The 22,677-nt window shown below is 36.2% G+C and overlaps 1 protein-coding gene and 1 long non-coding RNA gene across 3 annotated transcripts in view; both read right to left on the bottom strand.

Moving 5' to 3' along the window:
• Positions 1-8,962: 8,962 nt before the first annotated feature.
• On the bottom strand, positions 8,963-14,610 carry LOC144422149 (uncharacterized). The gene is made up of 2 exons (XR_013475157.1): positions 12,003-14,610; positions 8,963-11,480 (listed from the first exon to the last, which is right to left on the bottom strand). It is a non-coding gene; the product is annotated as an uncharacterized LOC144422149 (long non-coding RNA).
• Positions 14,611-15,160: 550 nt separating this feature from the next.
• LOC120327022 (uncharacterized) overlaps positions 15,161-22,677 on the bottom strand; it is a 41,683-nt gene continuing 34,166 nt past the window's right edge. For both annotated transcript variants that reach the window (XM_039393399.2, XM_039393398.2), the window contains exons 19-20: positions 19,769-19,905; positions 15,161-16,292 (exon numbers count right to left, since the gene is read on the bottom strand). In XM_039393399.2, coding sequence (XP_039249333.2) covers positions 15,941-16,292; positions 19,769-19,905 — 489 coding nt within the window. In that variant the 3' untranslated portion in view covers positions 15,161-15,940. The remainder of the gene's footprint in view (positions 16,293-19,768; positions 19,906-22,677) is intronic.

Genomic DNA, 22,677 nt, shown 5'->3' with positions numbered 1-22,677 from the left:
AGCCTTTCCATCGTCTTTTTTAGTTTTGTTAGTTAAGTTATGCTAAGACGGTGTTAAAAAGTATAAGTAAGTTATTAAACATTTGTAGATCCCTACCATGGATATAGGCCGTTAGACGAGGCCGTAAAAAACGCCCATCAAATGAGTTTCGTAGCGCACATCTGGTAACTAAATAAATACTTTAGTTTTGTATGAAAATGAACATACTGAACGCATTGCAATACAGGTTGTTCCTCACTCCTGTTGCGAAATTGAATATAAGGGGGTTCCCAGAAAATCAATAACCAAAGGTTTACAACAACACAGCATAAGCACTATGCAATTCAAGAGCCCTGCTGCACACTAACACAAATGTATTTCTGTCACTGATTTCTCTACTTTAATTTATCCGATTTTATATTAGGGGCCTACATTTGAAACCATCCCGGCTGTCTTCATCGACCATATTGCCATCGAGAGTTCATGAGATGTCTGTGTAATTATCGGTTTCCCTATGAACATGCTTCCTCAGTGAATCATTGTTGGGTGGAAGAGTATAATCCATATGTTTGCCAGTTTTGGAAAGACGTGCCCTGGTATCATTTACATTCTTCATATCCTCTCCGTACAGTGAACGAACAATTTTCTCAGATTTATTTATTAATGCCTCGTTAACCTCGAAATATCTTCATAGTTCATTACATAAATTACATTGCATAAAATACAAAAAACGCTAATTGTTTAATTGGAAATGTCCCAATCATTGGATTATATTCAACCAAAGCAACGAGATTTAAGAGTTTTGACGATCATCTTTTTGTCTTTAACAGTTCAATATTCTCAATTTAACTACTATTAAATACAATCAAGTATGAGCCAGTGTGTTTATTCTGTGCGAGATCCATTTTCTATTACAAAATCTTGATGTTTTGTTACCGGGTTTATCGTTATATATCTGTCTGGACTTGACCTTGCTCAATATGTTTTTCACAATGCCTCGCTATATTTCGGCCAAATATGATTAACTGTCATTACCAAATGCGGCAACTTATTTTGATTTATCGTCGACTCAAATACCACAAGCATTCGACCAAACTTGTGTCAATCTTGACCGATAGGATCGTCGACTTGAGATAGAAAAATAAGTTAATTTTTTCTTGAGTGTAAAATAAATGTCACAAAATACATTGTTTTGCGATATAAATTTGTATTTTCGGAGAAGGCATGCCAAATAAGCACGGTATTTGAATTATGCGCAAATAAATAATATTTGATCTAAATTTATGGCAAATAATGTTATAACATTTAGGCCGCGAAATGATTTGATGTAAAATGAAGCATGGTAATCGGAATATCGTTAATAAATTAGAATCCCGAAATTTTTATGAAAACCAAACTTTGATGTTCCATTCGGATAAGAAGTGGATTCAATTCGTTGTTATGATAGGTTTGGATCTGTGAAAAAATATCGCAATTACAGAATTACGTAATCGATTTTGCCGTAATTACGGAATCGATTTTTGTCAATTACGTGCAAGCCTACTAGGGTTTTGTTTTTTATCAATTCTAAAAAAACATCTTGTTTTAAAACAAGAGCTTGTTTTAAATCAAAATTTTCCTGTATTTTTTGTACTGATTATTGAAATACCCCTTGCATCGCCGCGAAACTACGCCAAAACGTTACATTCTGGCAGCTGCACACAGCCGGAATTATAATTTCAAAAATGTAAGTAAAACTTTTTATTTTGACTATTTTGACTTTTACTTCTATTGCGTACATTTATCGCCACGCTTGTATCTCCACCAAAGTCATAAGATTTTACCCGGAATGTTTAGCCGAGAGGGACGTTTTGAGTAGGAAAAATCATGAAAATTAGCTCAACGAGCCTCTTACAAAAGCAGTTAGTTCAAGTGCAGTCCTTTGGCAAAACGAGTGGGTTGCGATAATGAAGAATATGCATTTATCGGCGGTAATTTACTGATATAAACGATGAGGCACCCTAGCCTAGCTTTTGTTAATTGTAAGAGTCCTCTGATGCAAAGACGCCACAACTAATCTGTTATGACGACATAATATGAATTTCGAGTTCATGTATTGACATTTTTCTCATAAAATGATGGCAATATTACGGTTAATTTATGCTTAGCATACTTTGTTTTTATGGTCGAAGTGATAGAGCTTTTCAAGGTTATACAAACTCATTTATTTGATCGCATTTCAATTTTCGCAAGATGGTTTCATGGCAGCAGGGTCATTCACATAATGGCTTATCGGTTGCGTCTTACTGCGCCAACCACTGAACTACAGCCTGAGAAGGTCTGCATGGGCCTCTATCGACATTTGTGGCGTTTTGAAAGATTTATTGCAAATAGGAAGCGCTTGGTAAGTTTTTACAACCATTTTTCTTCACCTATTCAATACAAAAAAATCAAATAGTACAGCCATTTTGAACAAAACAGGCAAAAAAAATTGATTTAAAACAATTGTTTTGAAACAATTTATTTTGAACAAATCCCTAAAGCCTACACCGGTAATCTCAACATTATAACAGCATCATAAGTTGGTTTTCTTGAAAGACATATGGAAGTATTTTAGTAAAACCAGATTCCCTTATTAAATGCCATTTATATGACGATGCATCGTTGGAACATCATAAAGAAAACAGCATTAACTGCGATCAGGAGCTACTATCTCTCTATCAGTTCCGTACAATATGATAGGAGAGTACCATCAGATAGTGTTATTAACACGAGAAAAAATTATTAATTCAAAGCGTTCGTCGTTACTTGCCAAAAATATGGATATGCTAATATATATATTCCTGTGACAGAATGTGCACTTGTTGAATGAAATTGAATAGAGGCTCTTGCAATAAAATTGTGAACAATATATTCTGACCGGACACTGATTCTGAAGTTTTATCATTACCAAATTTTCGTAATCACTAATACGAGTAGGCCTACTTCGATTATTTTTTTACATATTTGGTGCTTACTAATAGACTTTGTGATATATATATATATATTTTTGATTAAACGTCACGGGTAATAAATTTGGGATCAACTCATCATATTTGAAGAAGTTCTATAGTTTATAAAGGTGATTTGTACTCGAGATGTCGGTTTAAGGTCAAAATAAATCGTGACCGGTAATTATCTAAAATCGGTTAACTATCCTAGCCCTATTTATAGTACGTACCAAAAACGTCTGGGCAAACATAGCTCGGTTGCCTACTCGCTCTGCACCCATCAACTGTGAAGAGTTCGAGGTATTCGTATAAAATCCCTCCGCGATAAAATCGGTTATCAACATATGTATACGAACTTATAGCCCGTAGCATTCCAGATCAGAGTGCTAAACATCTAGGTAATTTTAGCCAATACTGCGTTTCTCAGATGCGAAGTTTTAGTCAGGACATGGTATGACTTGTCTTAAGGATTCGGGATAATCGAGATTCGATTGGAAAAAACAACCTTTTTTAATAGGGTTAATACAAGTCATAAATAAATCTAAATTTCAAAGATAAATTATGTATACTAAAACTGTAAATTTGACACTTGATAAACATATTAATAAATTATGGACCGAATCTTTACCCTTTCGACATTTTCAGAAGACTTACAAAGCCGCTGATAACGTGCGCTAATGTATTTTGTTACATTCTCCGATGGTTCTCCTCAGCATGGCATGTTTTTAACATCTTTACGTCGGTGTTTATTCTCCCTAAATCAAAAATTTCCGTCGGCACGTACATGTATTGTTTCACAATGACGACGATAATTGCTTTTTTGTTCTCGTGGGGAATTATGAGTTCAATGTGAAAAACATGTTACCATATCGTCACGCTAATAACCGAATTGCGTAAGTCATTTTTGGCGATTTTGAGTTTTTTTTTATAAAATAGGTATTTATGTGATGCTGCGCACCTGTCTGTTAACTCAGATTTTATATTAAGAATTCCGAAACCCATAAAAATGAAGATTTAGTATGACATGCACATTTGTGCAATTGTTTCCTCATAATGAATTATCATTGTTACCGCAGGGCTATTTTGACGTCACGAAGGCAAAATAACCTCGGCGAAGTATTTACGAGTTTTTGCATCTCGGATTTTAGCTTAGCGCGTATTAATTTGAATTTATACTACAGTATAGGAAGGCGTGCACTTGTGATATTCACTGTCCGAGTCCAATTCACCTTGGTTGGCTTATATATTGGGTGCATTGCTGTTTTATTCTTTATATTTAATCTTAGTCTTTTTTCGGTGGGTGTGCGGAACGTTTTATATTGATGAAATATATATTTTTAAACATAAAAAATATTGAAATTAAAACTGATTAGCTATTTTGGGGATTAGACATTGTAGATACTGAGAATTACATTCGTTTTTGGAATGTTTAGTTTTCAGGACTGGTGCATATAGTAAAGTTGCAAAATTGCGTATGTGCCCAAGTCATAAACACATTTTCTGCGCCTTTATGGCGTCACTTAACTGCGTCATACAAATTAACTTAAATCCGGCTACGATCAAAAAATTGAACCATGGCAAATTATTGACTCTCAATGGCATAACAATATCATTAGGAGGTTTTTTACGTTTTTATCAAAACTGCTAAAAATGACTTACGCAATTCGGTTATTAGCGTGATGATATTATAGTCATCGGCGACAAAACGCTAAAAATAATTTAATAAAGAGGTAAATTCGAAACTCAAATTTCTTGATTGAAAAACGATATTCTGAAATAATAAAACTTAAAATGAAAGATCACACTATAAATTTTATTTCAGCAGTCTCACGTCAGATCAAAAACGCTTTTATATAGGCATTGGAAATCACAAAATTTGGTGTTATGTTAGGTTTTCTCTGGTGATTCATCGTAGTAACTGCGAAATCGTAACACAGTCAATTGTGCGCGCGATGTACCTTTTCTTCATTCTGAAACCACCGACGGAGCCGCATGCAATAAATTAATTTCAATCGTTCGTATTTTGCCGAGACCTTGTGATTTTTTAAACGGCGATTAAAATGTCAATTATTATCTTGCTTAAAAATAATCTCGAGTGCAAAAGAACAAATGAAGTTTGACAAATCCCAAGATCGCAAAGATACGACTCCAATTTATTTATAGTTGGCAGTTTATCACGTATTTTATGTTATTTTAGAATAGTAATCCTTTATTTTAGTAATCCTAATAGTAATCTCGAATCAAACGTGAGTAACGACGAGCACAATTATATTATTAGAACAAGACACTTTAATTAAATGCTCGCATCGGTCATGGATTGAATATTTTACGCAACAGAAATCTCGCAATCCGTTTTTTTTTTAAATCGCGAAGAATGTCGCGCGGAAGTTTCCGATTCCATTCCCACCCCCTCCTCAGAAGCCTGGCTGCGCTCCAGCTTATAAATAATTTCATTTTTTAATTTCGCCTCTTTGCCATATTTCGAGGCTATATATTGTTTCAGATATTATTAAAGCTGTTATTGCTTCTTTGAACTGTTACAAAATTAGCCAAGTCAATATTTTGAAAAGTAATCGAATAGCTCGCGTACGGAGCACTTTGAGAACCTATGCCATAGAAGATTGATGATCCCTGGCACGCTCGGAAAGATGTTTAAGATCTCTAAAACCAAATTTACACCAACGTGAGTCACGGCCGGTAGCAAAAAGTAAGCAATAAAAACAAAAAAGTGCATTTTTGTCCTCGCTGTAACACAACCATTCGTGTTTTTTATACCAAGTTTCTGCGCAGAATGTACGCCGACGCTTTCCTCCGTCATGGGATTGTTCCAGTGAACAATTTTTTGGTTGATAAGGCCCAAGACGTTGTACCTCTAATTTTTGTTCCAGCGGCAGCTGCGAAAACGGAGTGCGAAGTAGTGCATCAACCTTATTCATTATGAGGTCTAAGGCTAAGAAATGCGAAGCCGGAAAGAAGTGAGGAGCTCAAAAGGAATGTGGAAAATCGAAAGCAAATGGACTAAAGGTCTCTAACTGATTCAAATAGCGAAACAAGCGACAAAAACGAAGGCGAGGAAACTATCAACTCTTCAAGCAACCAACGAACGAGAAGGAATTAGGGATGGGCCGGGATTCGGATCCGGACTCGGATTCGAGTCGAATCCAGGCATTTTTTGGACTCGGATTCGATTTCGAGTCCACGTCGTTTTTACCGAGTCCATAATCAATTCTGTTTTTACTAATTTACGCCTATGTTTGTACTTTTACCTCTTTAAATCCCACTACATACCTTAACTAGTAAAATTCAAAGTTAGATCTGTAACAATATCCCTCGTGTGCATTATAAACACTCCTAATAAAACGACGACAGATATCCATATAATATAACGCAAGTTAAAAACTATTGATCGCTTATAACAATGATGTTGCGCCAGTCGCCTTCAAACTATCTATTCTTTTCGGTATACATGTGGTACACAAAAAAATATGTGTTAGCGCAATATTTTTGAGTTTTAGATTCGCGTAAAAATGAAACATGCCCTGAATCAATCCAATGGGGAATCTCATCAATACCTCTTTTAAATCGGGTTTACTACGTGAAATCCTTTCGCTAAAAAGGCAATGGAAAGCATGGAGAGTTTTAGAACGTTTAGATGAACTATTAAATTGCAAGCGGATGTACCACAATGTATTGACGACGAGTGGCATTTCTCTACCATATGCGCACGTGACATAGTAAATTCACGGCTAGAAATATCTGGAATTATGGGAAAGCATTGTAGTCAAAAGATTTTTTATTTTTCATATTAACATGTAAGAATATCTGAATAGCCGACCAGAATTGACGCAAGGTGGTGGGCTGGAGATCCAGTTCACAGCCAAGGCGCACATTGGCCCACGTTTACGTTTGTATTAAGGTCGCCAAAAAGAGAAAAAGATATTATTAAAATGATTCAACAGCTATCTGCGGAACCATCAGGCAAAAAATATGAGCTACGACGTATATTTGTGAGCGCACGATGCTGTAGCATGGTCAAAAACGTGTTTTTCTGCTTTTCTATTATGACGTCACGGACTCGGCAGATTCGATTCGAGTCCTTGACCTATTACTCGGATTCGTCGAATCTCTGTAATGCCGGACTCGTCCCATCCCTAGAAGGAATGCGTGAATATGTCAACACGTTGTTGTAAGAAACGTCGGCATTGTGTCGTCATAATTTCGGGGCTAGCCCGAATGACTTAGTAATAGAAACAGAAAACAAACGAGACAAACGCGGCGAGTGGAAGATAAAAGAGAGAATACGATATACAATGAGCAACCGGGGCAAAATCGGCGTCGCCCCGTCGACGTTCGGCGAAGGCTTTGCGAGCGAAAAATGAACCTTGTCGGGAGAATATGGCTAGTGTAGACAGTCTGTGCAACCGATATTGAGGTATTTTTCGAATATTTTTTATTATACCGAAAAAACAACCGGGGCATTGCCCCGGTTGGCCCTATTGACGCGCCGCCACTGGCCATTATAGATAGATATTTTCAATTGCATTTCCGTGCGAGCCATATAACATTTCTTCATTTAATCAGGCCTGAAATTCTAATCAAAAGTCAACACATACAATGTCAATATACATTTAATGTGACTTCTGATGCTGCATGTTAACGCTGCGGGCCTTGAACGGCTGCTCACATGCAGCACAAGTTGAAATCTACGACATTCATCACCCTTATTTCGTGTAGGCATCTTTGTACTTTGTAGTATTTTAAAAACTAGCCTTACTAATCCTATTTAAATATGACAAATATTGTAACTAGTACGTACAAACGGACGAAAAGCTTTTCTATATTGCTTTGTGATGTCACAAAATATGTTCCAGAATCCCCTAGTTTTGTCACAATGCCGGTCTGATAATTCTCTTAGATCAGTGGTCGGCAACCACCGGGCCGCGGCCTATTACCGGTCCGCGGAAAAGTTACTACCGGTCCGCAGAAAGGTGACCTAAAACAGACAAGGCCCTACTAGCGTATACACAATCTAATATTCACAGACCCTACAAATGAAAACTGGTGTTTCATGATTGACATGTTGGTGTTCCGCGTCAAATTGTTGTCTTCAAATTCTCTAAATATGTTTTGGCGTATTTTATGAGTTTTCGAGAAGATTTTGTTGCGTGTGATGTATGTTTGCACATGAACGGATGTCCGAAATTTGAAACAATGACTATACAGCTAAATGTAAACAGAAACGTAACAATTCAAATTCCGCTCAGACCCCATTTTGAACATGTTCGTGAACATTGACCCTTTTTCGTAGTGTAATTTATAAAAATAGCTTCATGGTGTTTTTTTGAAAATTTGAACAGTTTGCAAACCTGACTCGTAGGGTATCCTTAAAAGATAAAATAAATTTAGTCTTTTTTTTGACGCCAGAATGACAACCGTAGAAATAGTTCTACGTGTTTGCCTTTCATAAATTCCGATCAAAATAAACGATGCGTTCTAATCTAAACATATATCATATTAACATTGCATTATTATTACTACGAACAGCCACTTTTAATTAATTCTCATTCCTATTTCAGCGTACTTTTGTTTTTTTGTAAGTCATGGATTTGTTACATCTTTTTACAACTTGAGACATAAGCAATTGGTCTCGTAATTTCATTCATACGTTAAAACTGATAGAGATTATTGCTTATTCGTTAGTTTCCACAAAACTGGAAATTTACGTTTGCTGTTCCGCGAAAAATTCACGATTCAAAAAGTGTTCCGCGCTTCGAAAAAGATCGAAAATCACTGGATATGGTGATATTTACCATGTTTTATACAATCTCCAGATTGGGAACAGTTAATGGCCGGCAAACAAATGCCGATATCTCATTAAATGGCATCACCTTCGCTTTTGTGTATATTGTCTGTTAATAATGTGTTGGTTATATGTTAAGTTCTACACCCAAGCTAATATAGAATAAGGGTTCAACTTAATACGCTTACACTTCTTTATTACACCATCATAACACACAACATAAGATGCTTACAGCAACAGAACATACTAGCGAGTGACGCAACTGCGACACGTTAGCAGCAAAGTGACTATAAACCTTGGTCACTTTGGTTAGCACTAGACAGATAGCACAATCAATTATTAGGGACGTTACTCGACAAGGCATTATTAGCCATCATCAACATCCCTCTTTGTTTAAGATAAATTTCATAAATTATTTTCAAATTCAGAATAGAAAATGTTCACCTTTACCTATTGCATAATTCATGAACATGACCATCACAATTAAGACACATAAATGAGCAATATTATTCAGCACTCAACTTCAAGTTAAAGTCACTACTGAGTCACATAGTCTTTCATCCAAAAAGGAGGTTTACGATTTCGACGAGGTCTGGTTGGAACATCATTCGAAATCAGAAGTCGAGAATTATCATTGGCAACCGGAAGGTTGTTCGGCTTATAGTCAGACAAGAAAGAAATACTTGGTTCATATTTTTCGATACTACAACTTTCATCAGGACGGATATGAACACGATTTCGTTTGTATGTAACACCATCCTTCGATTTGACAATGTAAGATCGTGGAGCAATTCGTTTCACAATAGTTCCTTTATTCCTTCCGTTCTGGATGTTGGAAATATACAGCTTCGCCCAAATTAAGTTCTCGCATCGGTTTTGTAGATTTGTCATAACTTTTCTTCATGCTGTGCTTTCGACGCAGGCGTTTCGAGTCCTAATTTTCGTTTGGTTTCGTAATTGTAGGTATAATCGATCTGAAGAGCTCTAGAAGAGCTAGAAATTGATCTTCATTCGTGTTGCAGACCTTTTCAGCATATTTTTGGAAATTTTCACTGACGATTCAACTTTTCCATTCGCTTGTTGATTGTTGCTTGTTCCATTCGCAGGTGAAGAGGTAGCATGCTGAATTCTCCAATCACTCATGAATTTATCGAATTCTGACGAGTTGAGATATCTTCCATAAACTGAGATTAATATCTTTGGAATACCATGTCTAGCAAAATGGCGTTTCAGACAAATGATGATTTGATTCGTAGTTGTCGTCGTCATCACGGCGATTTCAAAGAAACTTGAAAAATAATCAACCGTGATTGAATAATTTTTTCCTCCATACTCACACAAATAAATTCCAACTTTTTCCCAAGGAACACTTCCTCCGTTGTGTTGCAGTAATGATTCTTTCTGATTATTTGGTTTCGTCTGCTGACAAGAAAAACAATTGTTAGCAATTTGCTCAATCTCTTTGGACATATCAATCCAAAACACAGTTTCACGAGCACGGCGCATCATACTTGCATACCCTAAATGAGAAAAATGAAGTTGTTGCTTTATTTCATTACTCATAGATTTTGGGATCCATATACGTTCACTTTTCAAAATAATAGCATCTTGATGACTCAATGTATCTCCTATCGACAAATATGGTTTTACACAGTCAGGTAAGTCATACTTATGCTCGGGCCATCCATGTTTGATATATCTCAGTAACTTCATCGATTCATCATCTTTCATCATAGCTTGCTTCACATCTTCAATTCTTTCATCTGGAATTTGCTCTAACTAAAGCGTCTACTTTCAAAATATGTGGAAAATGTTTGGAATTTCCGATAAAATTTCTGCTTAGGGTATCAGCAATTAATAAGGATTTCCCAGGCATATATTTGAATTGGATATCATATCTGTTCAATCGCATCATAAGAGTTTGTAAACGTCTGGGCTTTTGACTTAATAGTTTGCTTAAAATTGTTTTGAGAGGTTTATGATCGTTGTGAATTATAACTTTGCGACCATAGGTAGGCTATATTGATTGAATCGTTCAAGTCCAAATACAACAGATAAAGTTTCTTTTTCAATCTGAGCCCAATTTCTTTCAGATTTTGACAAACCATGGGATGCATATTCGATGATAGGCTTTTCATTCTGCATTAAAACAGCACCAAGACCATCTTTGCTGCTATCAACCTGTAGAACTAGGTCAAGATTAGGGTTGTAATAATCTAACACGGACGATTTCGTAATCTTACGTTTGACCAATTGAAAAGCTTTTTCACACTTTTCGTCCCATAGCCATTTAACATTCTTCCTAGTAAGGTTTCAAATTGACTCTAGATCACTGGCAGGATTAGGTAAAAATCTGGATAAATATTGAATCATACCACAAAATCGTTTCACATCACTGACATCCTTTAGCGATGACATTTTCACTATGGCCTCTGTCTTAGCAGGATCTGGCTCTATCCCACTTGTTGTAATTTTATGGCCCATAAAAGTTATTTCTTCTTTCATAGTTCTTGCTTTGGTATCATTTAATGTTTTTAGTTCGGTACCTGATTTGGAGATTTCTCGTGTTTTCTCTCAAGTCTGCTTCAGTTCCAGATTTAGTGTCTCCACATCCAATTACTATGATGTCATCTGCAATCGTAATAACACCTTTCAATCTGAACAATGCTTCATTTAAACGTTTCTGAAATATTTCGCTGCTCACATTCGAAGCAAATGGGAGTCTAGCCCATCTGTAACGAGAAAAAGGTGTGATCATTGTCGTTAACTTACTCGATTCTTCATCTAATATTACGTGCCAATATGCTTCTTTTACAAACTTAGTAAAACTTTTTTACTATACATCATCAAGAACAGGTAATCGGTAGTGTTCTCGTTTCAATGCGGCATTCAAAGGTTGAAGGTCAATACATATTCGAAGCTTTTTGTTAGGTTTCTAAGTTACAGCCATTTGACTAACCCATCAGTAGGTTCATCCACCGGTATTAAGATTCCCCTTTTTACCAGGTTATCTATTTCCGTTTTAACTCTATCTTGAAGAGCTATTGGGATTTTTCTACAAGGTGAAACTCTAGGTTGAAAATCAGGTTAACTTTTAATTTCGCTATTCCCAAGTTTCCAAAAGTTTGCGGTAGGTCAACATTTGCAATAAATTTATCTCTGTTTATTGTAATCAAACCCATCTTTTGTATTCTTTACCCCCAAAAGACAGTTGAAATTATTCTTGACAACAGTTTATTTCGAGGATTTTTTACCTTTAAAATTGCCTCACCGAGTGGCTTCATTTTCGTTTTATTCCACATCACAAGATTGTCAGTAGTTGGTCTAATTTGGTCTTTCCGCACATATTTCTCGCATACTGTGTTGACATCTGCAGCACTATCAATTTGAAATCTCACTTCATAATTGTTGACTTCCATCAGAGCAGTAATTCTTGAACTGTTATTTATATTCTGGACACGCTGATGGCCATCTTCAAGCGTTTCCTCATCTTGGTCATGTTTCTTCATTTGTCGAACATAGCTTGCGTTTCTACACTTCACCATGAAATGATTTCTTCCATTGTACGAGTGACATGTTTTTCCGTAGGCAGGACAAAAGGATATCCCGAATTTCTGTCTTCATCCACAAAATTTGAACTCTTGGTTTGTTTTCGGAATTCTTGTTGTGCTTCAGAGCTAAGTTCGTATTTCGGTATTGTCTATTTTTAGTTAACAAAATTCGTTGCTCGCTTTCTGTAGTTGCACGGATTTCCGTCGCTTGCTTTTCTGACATTTCATATGTTTGGCAAATCTTTATGGCTTTTGACATATTGAGATCAGTCTTCCGCAGTAGAATTTCTTGTAATTTATCTATAAATCAATCAATCGTTTATTCTGTTATCACAAAAAACAACTTCAAACAAAAAATGAGACACAATGAATAAATTACAGTAGGCTACTAATTATGTTTTTTGTGTGACCGGAGTCGCGAGGGACCTAAGAAGGTCTTCAAGCAGCGACATCTACAGCGCTGTTACAGGTTAGAATAAACATAATTGAATGAGGGATAAAATGAATAAATCCTAGGAATAAGTCCCAACGGATACAAATACATCGACATTCGAAATATTTGAGATTATGACACAGTAAAACAGAAAATTAACTATCTCGGAATATTTACCAACAACTAATAAAAATGCGAGGAAAGTAAGATAAAAGCACAGAAAAATTATAGGAAAGGCAAGTTTGGTGAAATATGCAACTAAAAGCAATATAAGACAAAAATGCAATTTTGGAGACTCTTACGAAAAAATGATAGAGGGTAATGAGGATTACAAACAAACTATTATATATATGTATATAATTCACATAATAAAGAGGAAAAGATAAAACGGCCAAATCATTTGAAAATAATGAAGAACGTAGAATAAGGGCAATAAGCTATCGTGCTCCACTCTGAACTATTCTTGAATCAACTATTTAATGTAGCAGATATTCTCGGATTCCGACTCGCTTACTGAGAATACGATTTTATCTCTTATCATTCGATCTTTGTTTTCAAAATTACAGGAATCGGCTTTACTACGAAGTTCAACGAGAAACGTATCAAACTTGTCTTTGTACTGTATATTGAAGAAGCGAAATGTCTCCATCACCTCATTCTTCCGAGGATTACAGTGTTCAGCCATTTTCTGTAGTAGAACTTTAGGGTCATTTTCGTCCTCAGTCTCACTGTATACAAAGTGTTCGGCAGCTTCAATCATTTGAGCACCTGCGCAATATAAGAAGATTGCCTTCTGTTCTTCCTTTGACTTGCTAGTAGAACCGCTGGCTAGCATGAAAATATCTATCGGTCTTTTCCATGTTTCTGATAAATTTTCATCATTAAGGAAGTATGAACTATATTATGCATGTCAATATTTCAGTTGCTCATTATGCCAATTCACTTATACGTTATTGCGTTTTTTTTATCATTATATTTACTCCAGGTTCAATCCGGCCAGACAGAAGTGGCTCAACAGATAAAGTTGTTCCCACTGTCACCCTGAAGCGGACTGGGGCTCAGAATGGCAACGGAGATTATATAGCTCAATCATCTTCACATAGTGAACATAGGTATAGTACAGGGGTCACCAACCTTTTCGGAGCCGAGGGCTACTTTCTGGGTACAGTTTGAGCCGGGGGCTACCTTTTCAATTCACATTTCCAAAAAGTCAATATGCTCGATTAAGCTTCAATTATTGATAATTACTGGTATTTAGTAAGATTAAAACACTGATACACTTGAGAATTCTTCAGAAAATCAAACGATTATCACAACGTAGCAAATAAATCACTATCCATGGCACTTCCATTTTCAAACTGATTGTTTTGAAAAATGTTGATTCACAAAGATAGCTCGAACCAAACACCGGTGTCGTAAAATAGAATTGCTGTTTGATTTAGAAGGCTAGCTTTTTCTGCCCTTACTGCGCTGACCAATGGATAGTAACAAGATGTGAAATATCTCTCCGCTTTGTCGTTACTATAATCGCCCCGCAAATTATACATACGTAAGGTGGTAAAGGGAAATTCATTCCCCACTCATCGTGAAAATGGTAGGTTTTCTTTCGTTTTTCTTCAAAATTATAATAACTGTTTTATTGCTGCTCCACAAATCCGAACAAGAAAAAAACGCAGGTTCGTGGAATTGACATCAGTGTGATGGCATAATTGGGAGAGTATTGAATGACCCATCACATTACTGTGGTCAAATACTAATCAGGATGATCATTACAATAATAATTAACATAGTGTCAGTTCCCACTTACAGACAAAAGTGCGAATTATACAAGAATCGTATGACAAAAATTGATTGATGTAGCTTACTTATGAGCGCCGTTATTATGCTTATTTTGGAACAGACATGCGGGCGACTTATATTGTCTTCACGGGCGACTTGGTGCCCGCGGGCAACGGGTTGGTGACCCCTGGTATAGTATATGTAGTAAACAAACCTTTTTGACTGAATATCTGTCATCGGCCCATTAGATTTATGGGGTGGGGGAAAGATTCAAATTTATCACTTCCATTATTTTGATATTTGACCATGACCTGTATAGGGAGAATTTTTTCAGGGGTCAAAGTTCAGGGAAAGGATCATAGTAAGCTTAGCCTTAGATTTTTCCGGGAGTCTTATGCCGTCACCAAAAAAAGGCATATATAGCTTGCAAGCCGTGGGTTCCCGACCACTGGTCTACGATATCACCCATCTCTGGTATGCGTGCAAAGAAATAATTATTTTTATTTACTAGGAAATTTGTCAATGACATACCAAACCAACATCTTCCCAGTGTTTTATGCGACTTTCCTCTTCCTCAGGATAAATGCGTTTGTCCTATCCTAAATACAACCGTACCTTACAATGGTTCTGCCTAATGTCACACTCGTGCTATAATATAGTCTACTATATATATAGTATCCTACGGATTTGTCATTTGAAATTAATGTGCAAGCTTATCATCATTTTCAAAGTACAATACTGAACAAGACATATAAAAGAAAATTGCTGTCCTAAAATTGTTTCAGGAGCAACCTATTTTTTTATTAAGATTCATGCCTAGAATAAAATTCATTTTCGACTTAGAGGGATGGAAATGAATTCAGGTTCAGTAATTCAAATTGCGCTCTGCCTAAAACTAAGAATGTCAATAAGCATAGCTGTTGTATTCCACAAATAAAACTCAAGAGTTTATCCAGGCCGTTGAAATGTTGTTTACATTCTGAAAGAGCAAGAAAGCTAACGAATGTGCATGCACGTTGACTACAGTACAAGAAATATACAGGTAAAAAAAATATTACAAAAACGAAATGGGGCACTGTTTCACAAACCAAAATATGCCAGAACTTCGCACAACATTTTCAGAAACAAGATCATCCCACATTGACTAGTCAATAAAAAAATTGTGAATAAATCGGTAGATATGAGTTCAAGAAACAGTAATTGATTGATTGATGCTGGCACAGCAGGTCAGCTACAATTGTAGACAAGGTTTGGTACACCGAAACGCACAACGTGCGTGAAGGAACCGAAAGTATAGATATAAAACTCTATTCTCGAAATAGTAGACAGCCCAATCCACAATGCATTCATCGTAGCATACAACGCAGGAGAGCAAAAATCTTCGCTAATCACATAATATCATCTTCTAATCACATATCAGTTTGAAGTGTTATCTGCTTTCATTATTTTCACGACCATCAGAAAATGATGATGGTGGATGACCATCGCTATTTGTAATCGATGGCCACTGATGATACATAGATTGAGGATTATTATTATTTGGGTTAACTCGCTGCTGGTGTTGCAAGTAAGATTCCTTTGATTTATAAGACTGTTCAAAAACCTGATCTCGTGCTGATGTGATAGTTTGGATGTCATCATCTCTTATCTCACCAGATTCTGGTGATAACAGTTGGCGTTCAGATTGCTTTGGATTGTCATCCACATCAGTGTCAAATATATTGTCTGGCGGTAATTCTGACACAGGTGTAGATGAATCGAATCCTATTCTTTTCGATAATCTGAGTAAAAAAAAGTAGAATTAGGAAAAAGCATCGAATAGATTAGTGCTGTTCAACCACTGACCCAAATACAGTCATTTTCATAAAGTATTTGCACCTCAAAAGGATATACTTATTTTAATTTTTGAGTTTCAATGGGCTTACGATCATGTGCTAGTTCTCATTGCATTGTAACATATGACAGACAATTTCTAGAAATGAATTAAAGTGAGGTTTTTCAAGCAAGGTAACCACTTCTCATCAAATCAAGTGAAAGGCATCGAATTCTCAATTTCACTTGAAAATCACATTTATGTTAATGGTTGTGATGATACAATCTAACGTAGAGCTCGACCGATATCACTTTTTGGCACCGATACCGATAAGGATATATCGGCCAACTAGTGACCGATAACCGATATCGACATACCGATATCTACAACCTGAACCCGCAGTAAATACAAATAGAAAGAAACATTCAGTTTCAGTCAAAAAATAAAGCAGTCCTACACAGTGCTTGCATCATTAATAAAAGTTTCACAGCAAATAATAAGAACACACATTAATGCACAAAAGAAAAAAAGGAATGGCTTGCACGTAATTTACGGAATTATTTCGAGTTCGGAAGGGAAGTTACAAATTACGTAAAGTCGTAATTATTGGTCGAGCGCTTTCGCATTTGAAACGTGCTCCTTCCAAGCAGTCAATTCCGTCGATTGTAAAAAATTAAAAGTTTAACACGTAGAAGAAGTTAAGAGTTCCGGTATTCGCAGCCGTTTTGAGCCGGCATGACGCGTTGCCACCCCGTTTGAGCGTTTGGTTTCACGGTCAAAACGATATTATTATAAGCGTTATCACTGTAATACAATTAACACCGACAGACTTTTTTGTGTCCACGATTTGGTATCTTTTTTATTCGGCGCTGATAATGATAAATAGGAATGTGTGATAGTTGATTGTAATTCCGGAAGGCGTATTTTTTTTCTCTCCGTGAAACAGACATGAAACGAATTTTACCGCCGCTATAAGCGCTCAAAAGGAGAGAAGGCTAGGCTACTTTCTTTTCCCGACTCAATCACTTTAATTAATACAAATCACAGCGCATTAAAAAACAAAATAAAATTTATTAGCATTAATTTACAACGAGTTACAGGTAAGAATTTATCGCCGGCTAAATAATTAATATTTAATCTAAATTTATCGCAAATAATGTTATAACATTTAGGCCTCGAAATGATTTGATATAAAATGAAGCTTGGTAATCGGAATATCGTCAATAATTCAGCATCAATAATTATTATAAATTGCTAACTAGGTAGCAAAGTCGGATAATGTAAAAAACGGAGCAATAACAAGTCTTCGTCGCGAGGCAAGCGCAGGTATAATTAAACGAGAGAATACGCTTGTCGTTGATTAATAACTTAAAAACCCGAAATTTTTATTCAATACGAAAGTCGATTTTAAAAAAGGCAACTATCGTTTCATAAATATCCGTATACCAGTGTCGGTAATGATAAAATTGATCGCATAAAATTGGGACGGTTAATTTGCGAAGGTGATAAAGAAAATCAAAGCCAACACAATAAAACAAGATAAAAATCAGAATAAATTTAATTTGAATTCACTCCTTGGTATTTGTCTTTAACATCTGTCGCCGGCGTGTAGTACTGTCGGTAATATGAAAACCAAACTTCGATGTCCCATTCGGAAAAGAAGTGGATTCAAATGGTTTTTATGATAGGTTTAAACGTGTGAAAAAATATCGCAATTACGGGGTCATTACGTAATCAATTTTTCCGTAATTACGGAATTGATTTTTGTCGATTACGTGCAAGCCTAGTGGGGACGCAAGATATTCGAAGGCGAGGATTTTGCGCCGCACGAAGAGATAAAAGAGAGAGAGAAATATAGAAGAGAACTCTCTGTTCATTGAAAGGCAAAATGAGAGAAGTCAAAAAAAGAAAACGCTCGGCCGCAGATATTTCCCGGGGAAAAATACTCATTTTTTAGAACGTGGAAAAGCGACTAACGCTGATATATATCGGCCAGATATATCGGCCGGTTGGGCCGATATGATATATCGGCAAACACGCAATATCGGCCCGATATATCGGTTGGCCGATATATCGGTCGAGCTCTAAATCTAAGCACAAGTTTTTTTGGTTTTGAGCATCGCAGTTTGCCCCCAATGAAAGGGTAATTATTCGTGTACAATAAAAAATAGGGCTACCGGCCTTTAATCAGAACATTTTGATTTTTGTTAGCGAATCGATCTCATACTGGAGCAATTGCCTTCATTTCTAAACATTATTACTCAAAATACAAAACAACTTTCACATATCGTCACTAATATCCTTTTACTTAATTCAAGACCGCCCAACCCGCGACTCCCGGGCCGCATGCGACCCGCCAGATTGTTTTTTGCCGCCCGCCCCATAGATGAGTTTGTGAACAGACTTTTTAAATTTTACTATGTTGTATAGGCTTAAGAAGTATGTTTCGCAATTTTGGTGTGTTTATTCCCGCCATCTACATCCAAATGCCGGTTATTATTATGTATGTATCAAGTCTTGCGCACTGGGCGACATCAACGTTAGGTTTTTATTATTTCTCGCAGAACTGTGCGCCGAAGTGGAAATATATTGTGCGATCATTGGCGACGAACGCTGAACACAATTGCGTTTGGAGCCTAAATTTCCAAATTAATTTCATTCTGATTGCTCTCTATCGTGTCGACTTTGAACCTCCTTATCGCCAAAGTAAAATAAAAAGTCAACAATATCTTAGCTACTGACTCCGGGATTCGTTGTCCTGTATTTTTGTTTGTGTTAAATAAAATTTCTAAAAATGTCCCCACTGCGTATCCGCAGTTATATTCGAATACTTTGCCAGCCCTACTCAGTAACCAGTATTAATTACTGTCCTGATTGATTTTATGTTAATAAACTTGCCTTTTATGTATTATGTAAATTCTAACAAAATAAGAATTTGGCTGGTATTAAAGGTTGCGGCCCGCAATGAATTTCGTCATGTGAAAGTGGCCCGCGAGACTAAAAAGGTTGGGCAGGCCTGACTTAAATAGCATCCATCAAGTGAATGATTGTTTATCAGTCACAAGGCATGAAAAAAATTTAATTGTTTTTGGTCATTTTTTATTAAAATGACAAAGAAACATTTTTGTCGAAAGAATCGATCTTTGCTGAAAGACTGCTAGTTGCATTTTGTGTTGTTCGACAGGATTTTAAAGTTGTTAGCATTTATGGTTAACCACATGGTCACAAAAATCAAAGTTCCCAATCACTAGTACCAGTTACTTGACAACCCATGCCTATTACCAGTACATATCTACACCCTATAATGAGAGCAGGTCATGGTCAAATATCAAAATGATGGAAGTGATAAATTTGAATCTTTCCCCCACCCCATAAATCTAATGGGCCGATGACAGATATTCAGTCATTAAAGTCAAAAAGGTTTGTTTACTACATATACTATACCTATGTTCACTATGTGAAGATGATTGAGCTATATAATCTCCGTTGCCATTCTGAGCCCCAGTCCGCTTCAGGGTGACAGTGGGAACAACTTTATCTGTTGAGCCACTTCTGCCTGGTGCTGTCTGGCCGGATTGAACCTGGAGTAAATATAATAATGAAAAAACGCAATAACGTATACCCGGTAAGTGAATTGGCATATTAAGCAACTGAAATATTGACATGCATAATATAGTTCATACTTCCTTAACTCATATGTGGTTATATAGTTATTAGGGGTGGGCAAAATCAAATATTTTTTCCAATACCAAATAGTCGAATATTTTCTTAAATACAACAGGGATCGAGGACCTCGAAGGTCGATACTCCATTTGGAAAATTCGGTGTTATTGTCTTGTTAGATAACTTTGCAAATCTGCCATCGTGTGAACCCTTAATTTAGATTTAAAATAATGATTGAATAAATCGGCCGTTATGCATTTCTACTTGTCATGAGTAGGGATGTAAGTTTCGAATATTTTTTTTCGAATTGAATTTCGAAAAAAATTTTTCGAATCGAATTTCGAATCACAATGTTTCGATTAGAATATTTCCGAATCTGATTTTATTTAGTACAACGGTGCACAACCTGCGGCCGTACGGCCGCATGCACACACCGCGAAAATAAATGCGGCCGTCCACATACAAAATCCTATGAAAAAAAAGTTCAAAATATAGGATTTGGCGGCTATGCTGGCTTATATTGAAGCAAAACAGAAGCACTGCAAAAAAGTCAGACGACACGATGCGTCACAGACTCACAATCTAGATCAGTGATTCTCAAACTAGGGTTTGAGAGCCGCATGCGGCTCTCAACAACCTTCCCTGCGGCTCCCGTTAATGTTTTAAAAATTAATTATTTTCGAAGAAAATTTTTCATTGAAAACTAATCATTGACTCGAAATTAAAATGCTGAAGTCTATTAGTTAGTCGAATGGATTCCCCCGTGTTTATTTGCGTAGCGTTGACTAACCTACAAGATACAATAGTGACGCAACAGTGAGCGTTTTGCGGACACTCGGACACTTTTCACTGGAAAGATTTCAGACATGGCTGTAATCATTGGCTTGCTTTCGTGGATTTTCAGTTTGTGTCGCATTTCCAGATCTTATGTATAAATCAAATAACTCAATGATTATTTTAATTTCTAGAGCATTTTAATTTTGTTCCAGCAATCGAAAATAGTCCCGAAAAATCTGGCGATCATCTCAAGCAGCTACTGCACCTTGCATCCTCCACGATTACGACCCGTTTTGACAAACTTATTAGAAATCAAAGCCTAATTAAATCAAATCAAAAAAGCAAAAATTTTTTCGAATTGAATAATTTGAATATTTTTTTATACATAACAGGGATCCAGAACGTCGGAGGCCGATAGTCCATTTGGAAATTATTAGAAACAATGAAAAGTCGGCAATAAATCGTTTTTAATGGTTAATTTTATCATAATGGCTGATTGTCATTGTCACCGCGATAGTTTTGACGGCGATATCCTAAAGTTGGTATTCTATGTTTCCGCCCTTTCTCGTTTTTGCAAGAATAAGCGGTCGCCAAATATCGAAATTCCATATTTCTAGTATACCCTTGCGTTCTCATCAGCGACAGCTGTTGAATACATTTAAGGACTGATTTCAAAACCAAATTAATTCTATTCTGAGTTTTATCCTCTGCCTTGGATTCGATCTTCCTTATCACCGCTTGTAAATTAACCGTGTCTGTTTCAAGTGAACGGTAACCGAGATGCAGATATTTATTATAATGATAATTGAGTTTCTCATGCTTTTCTATGGTGTTCGTGGTATTTTAGTATTAGATAGATGAACCTAGCAAATTTACGAATGCGTGAATCCTAAAAGTTGATTTAAAATAGCGATTAAATAAATTGTCAATAAAGGCATTTCTAGGCCTTTGTGCCTAATAGAGTGTTAGACTCTAATTATACCTAATTACTTCAAGTTTTAACGTTTTTTTTTCAACAAAACAACACCCCGATGGTTATTATAGCTAAAATACTTACTCAGTAATGCTCAATTTTCTTTACGGAATTTGCAAATTCAGCACTTCACTTGATGATTTTGATTATATCATGCCTTATGGCTTAATTATTACTGCCCAAATGCTTCAAAATTTAACAATTGTAATCATTTTCGATGATAATAGACGCAACAATTTGTGAACGAGTCAGTGTGCATTGTTACAACGAAATTCACGATTGATTTTACGTTCTACTCTTGGCTCAACGGCCATGCATGGTCGAGTAAAATGTTTACATATTCGAAAAATTACTTGGCAAAGGATGGAAGGGATCACTAAAGAGCTAATACAAAGTGCTTTAAAGGGAGTAGGACATGACATTTCTTATCTGGTTACAACTTAATGAATGTTTTCCATACAAGTAACTCATACCAGCTTTTGGAAAAACTTTTGGTCATTTTTTAAATCGATGCTATTTACATAACTAGAGTGTTTTAACGACCTAAAATCGCATTTTTCACAATGAAACGCCGAAATGTCATTTTAACATTTAATTTTAAGCAACTTTATGTTCGGTAATGCAAGAAATGGCTAATGACATGTCACCAAGCATGCCGAGTTTAAATCTGGGAAATTTATTTTAAATACCTAATCTGGTTTGACGTTTCTAAATTTACGGAACGGTCGGTACATTTTTTTTGCAAAACGATGAATTGAAAGGATACCATAAGTGCAAAAATAAGCATATAACACCATAACGCAAAGACAAATTTTTCCTATTTTTCTCATAGCGAGCGCCATTGGGAAATCTCGCACAATTCACGATTGAGTTGGAGACGCTCGAGTTTGGTGTCCAAGCAGAGCGGTGCAGGTCATGTGGTACCGGATATTAAAATAGC

This window comes from Styela clava, chromosome 4, assembly GCF_964204865.1.
Source record: "Styela clava chromosome 4, kaStyClav1.hap1.2, whole genome shotgun sequence".
NCBI classification, from domain to species: Eukaryota; Metazoa; Chordata; class Ascidiacea; order Stolidobranchia; family Styelidae; genus Styela; species Styela clava.
The sequence above is the reverse complement of the archived record's forward strand: the minus strand, read 5'-3'. Positions and strand labels throughout refer to the sequence as shown.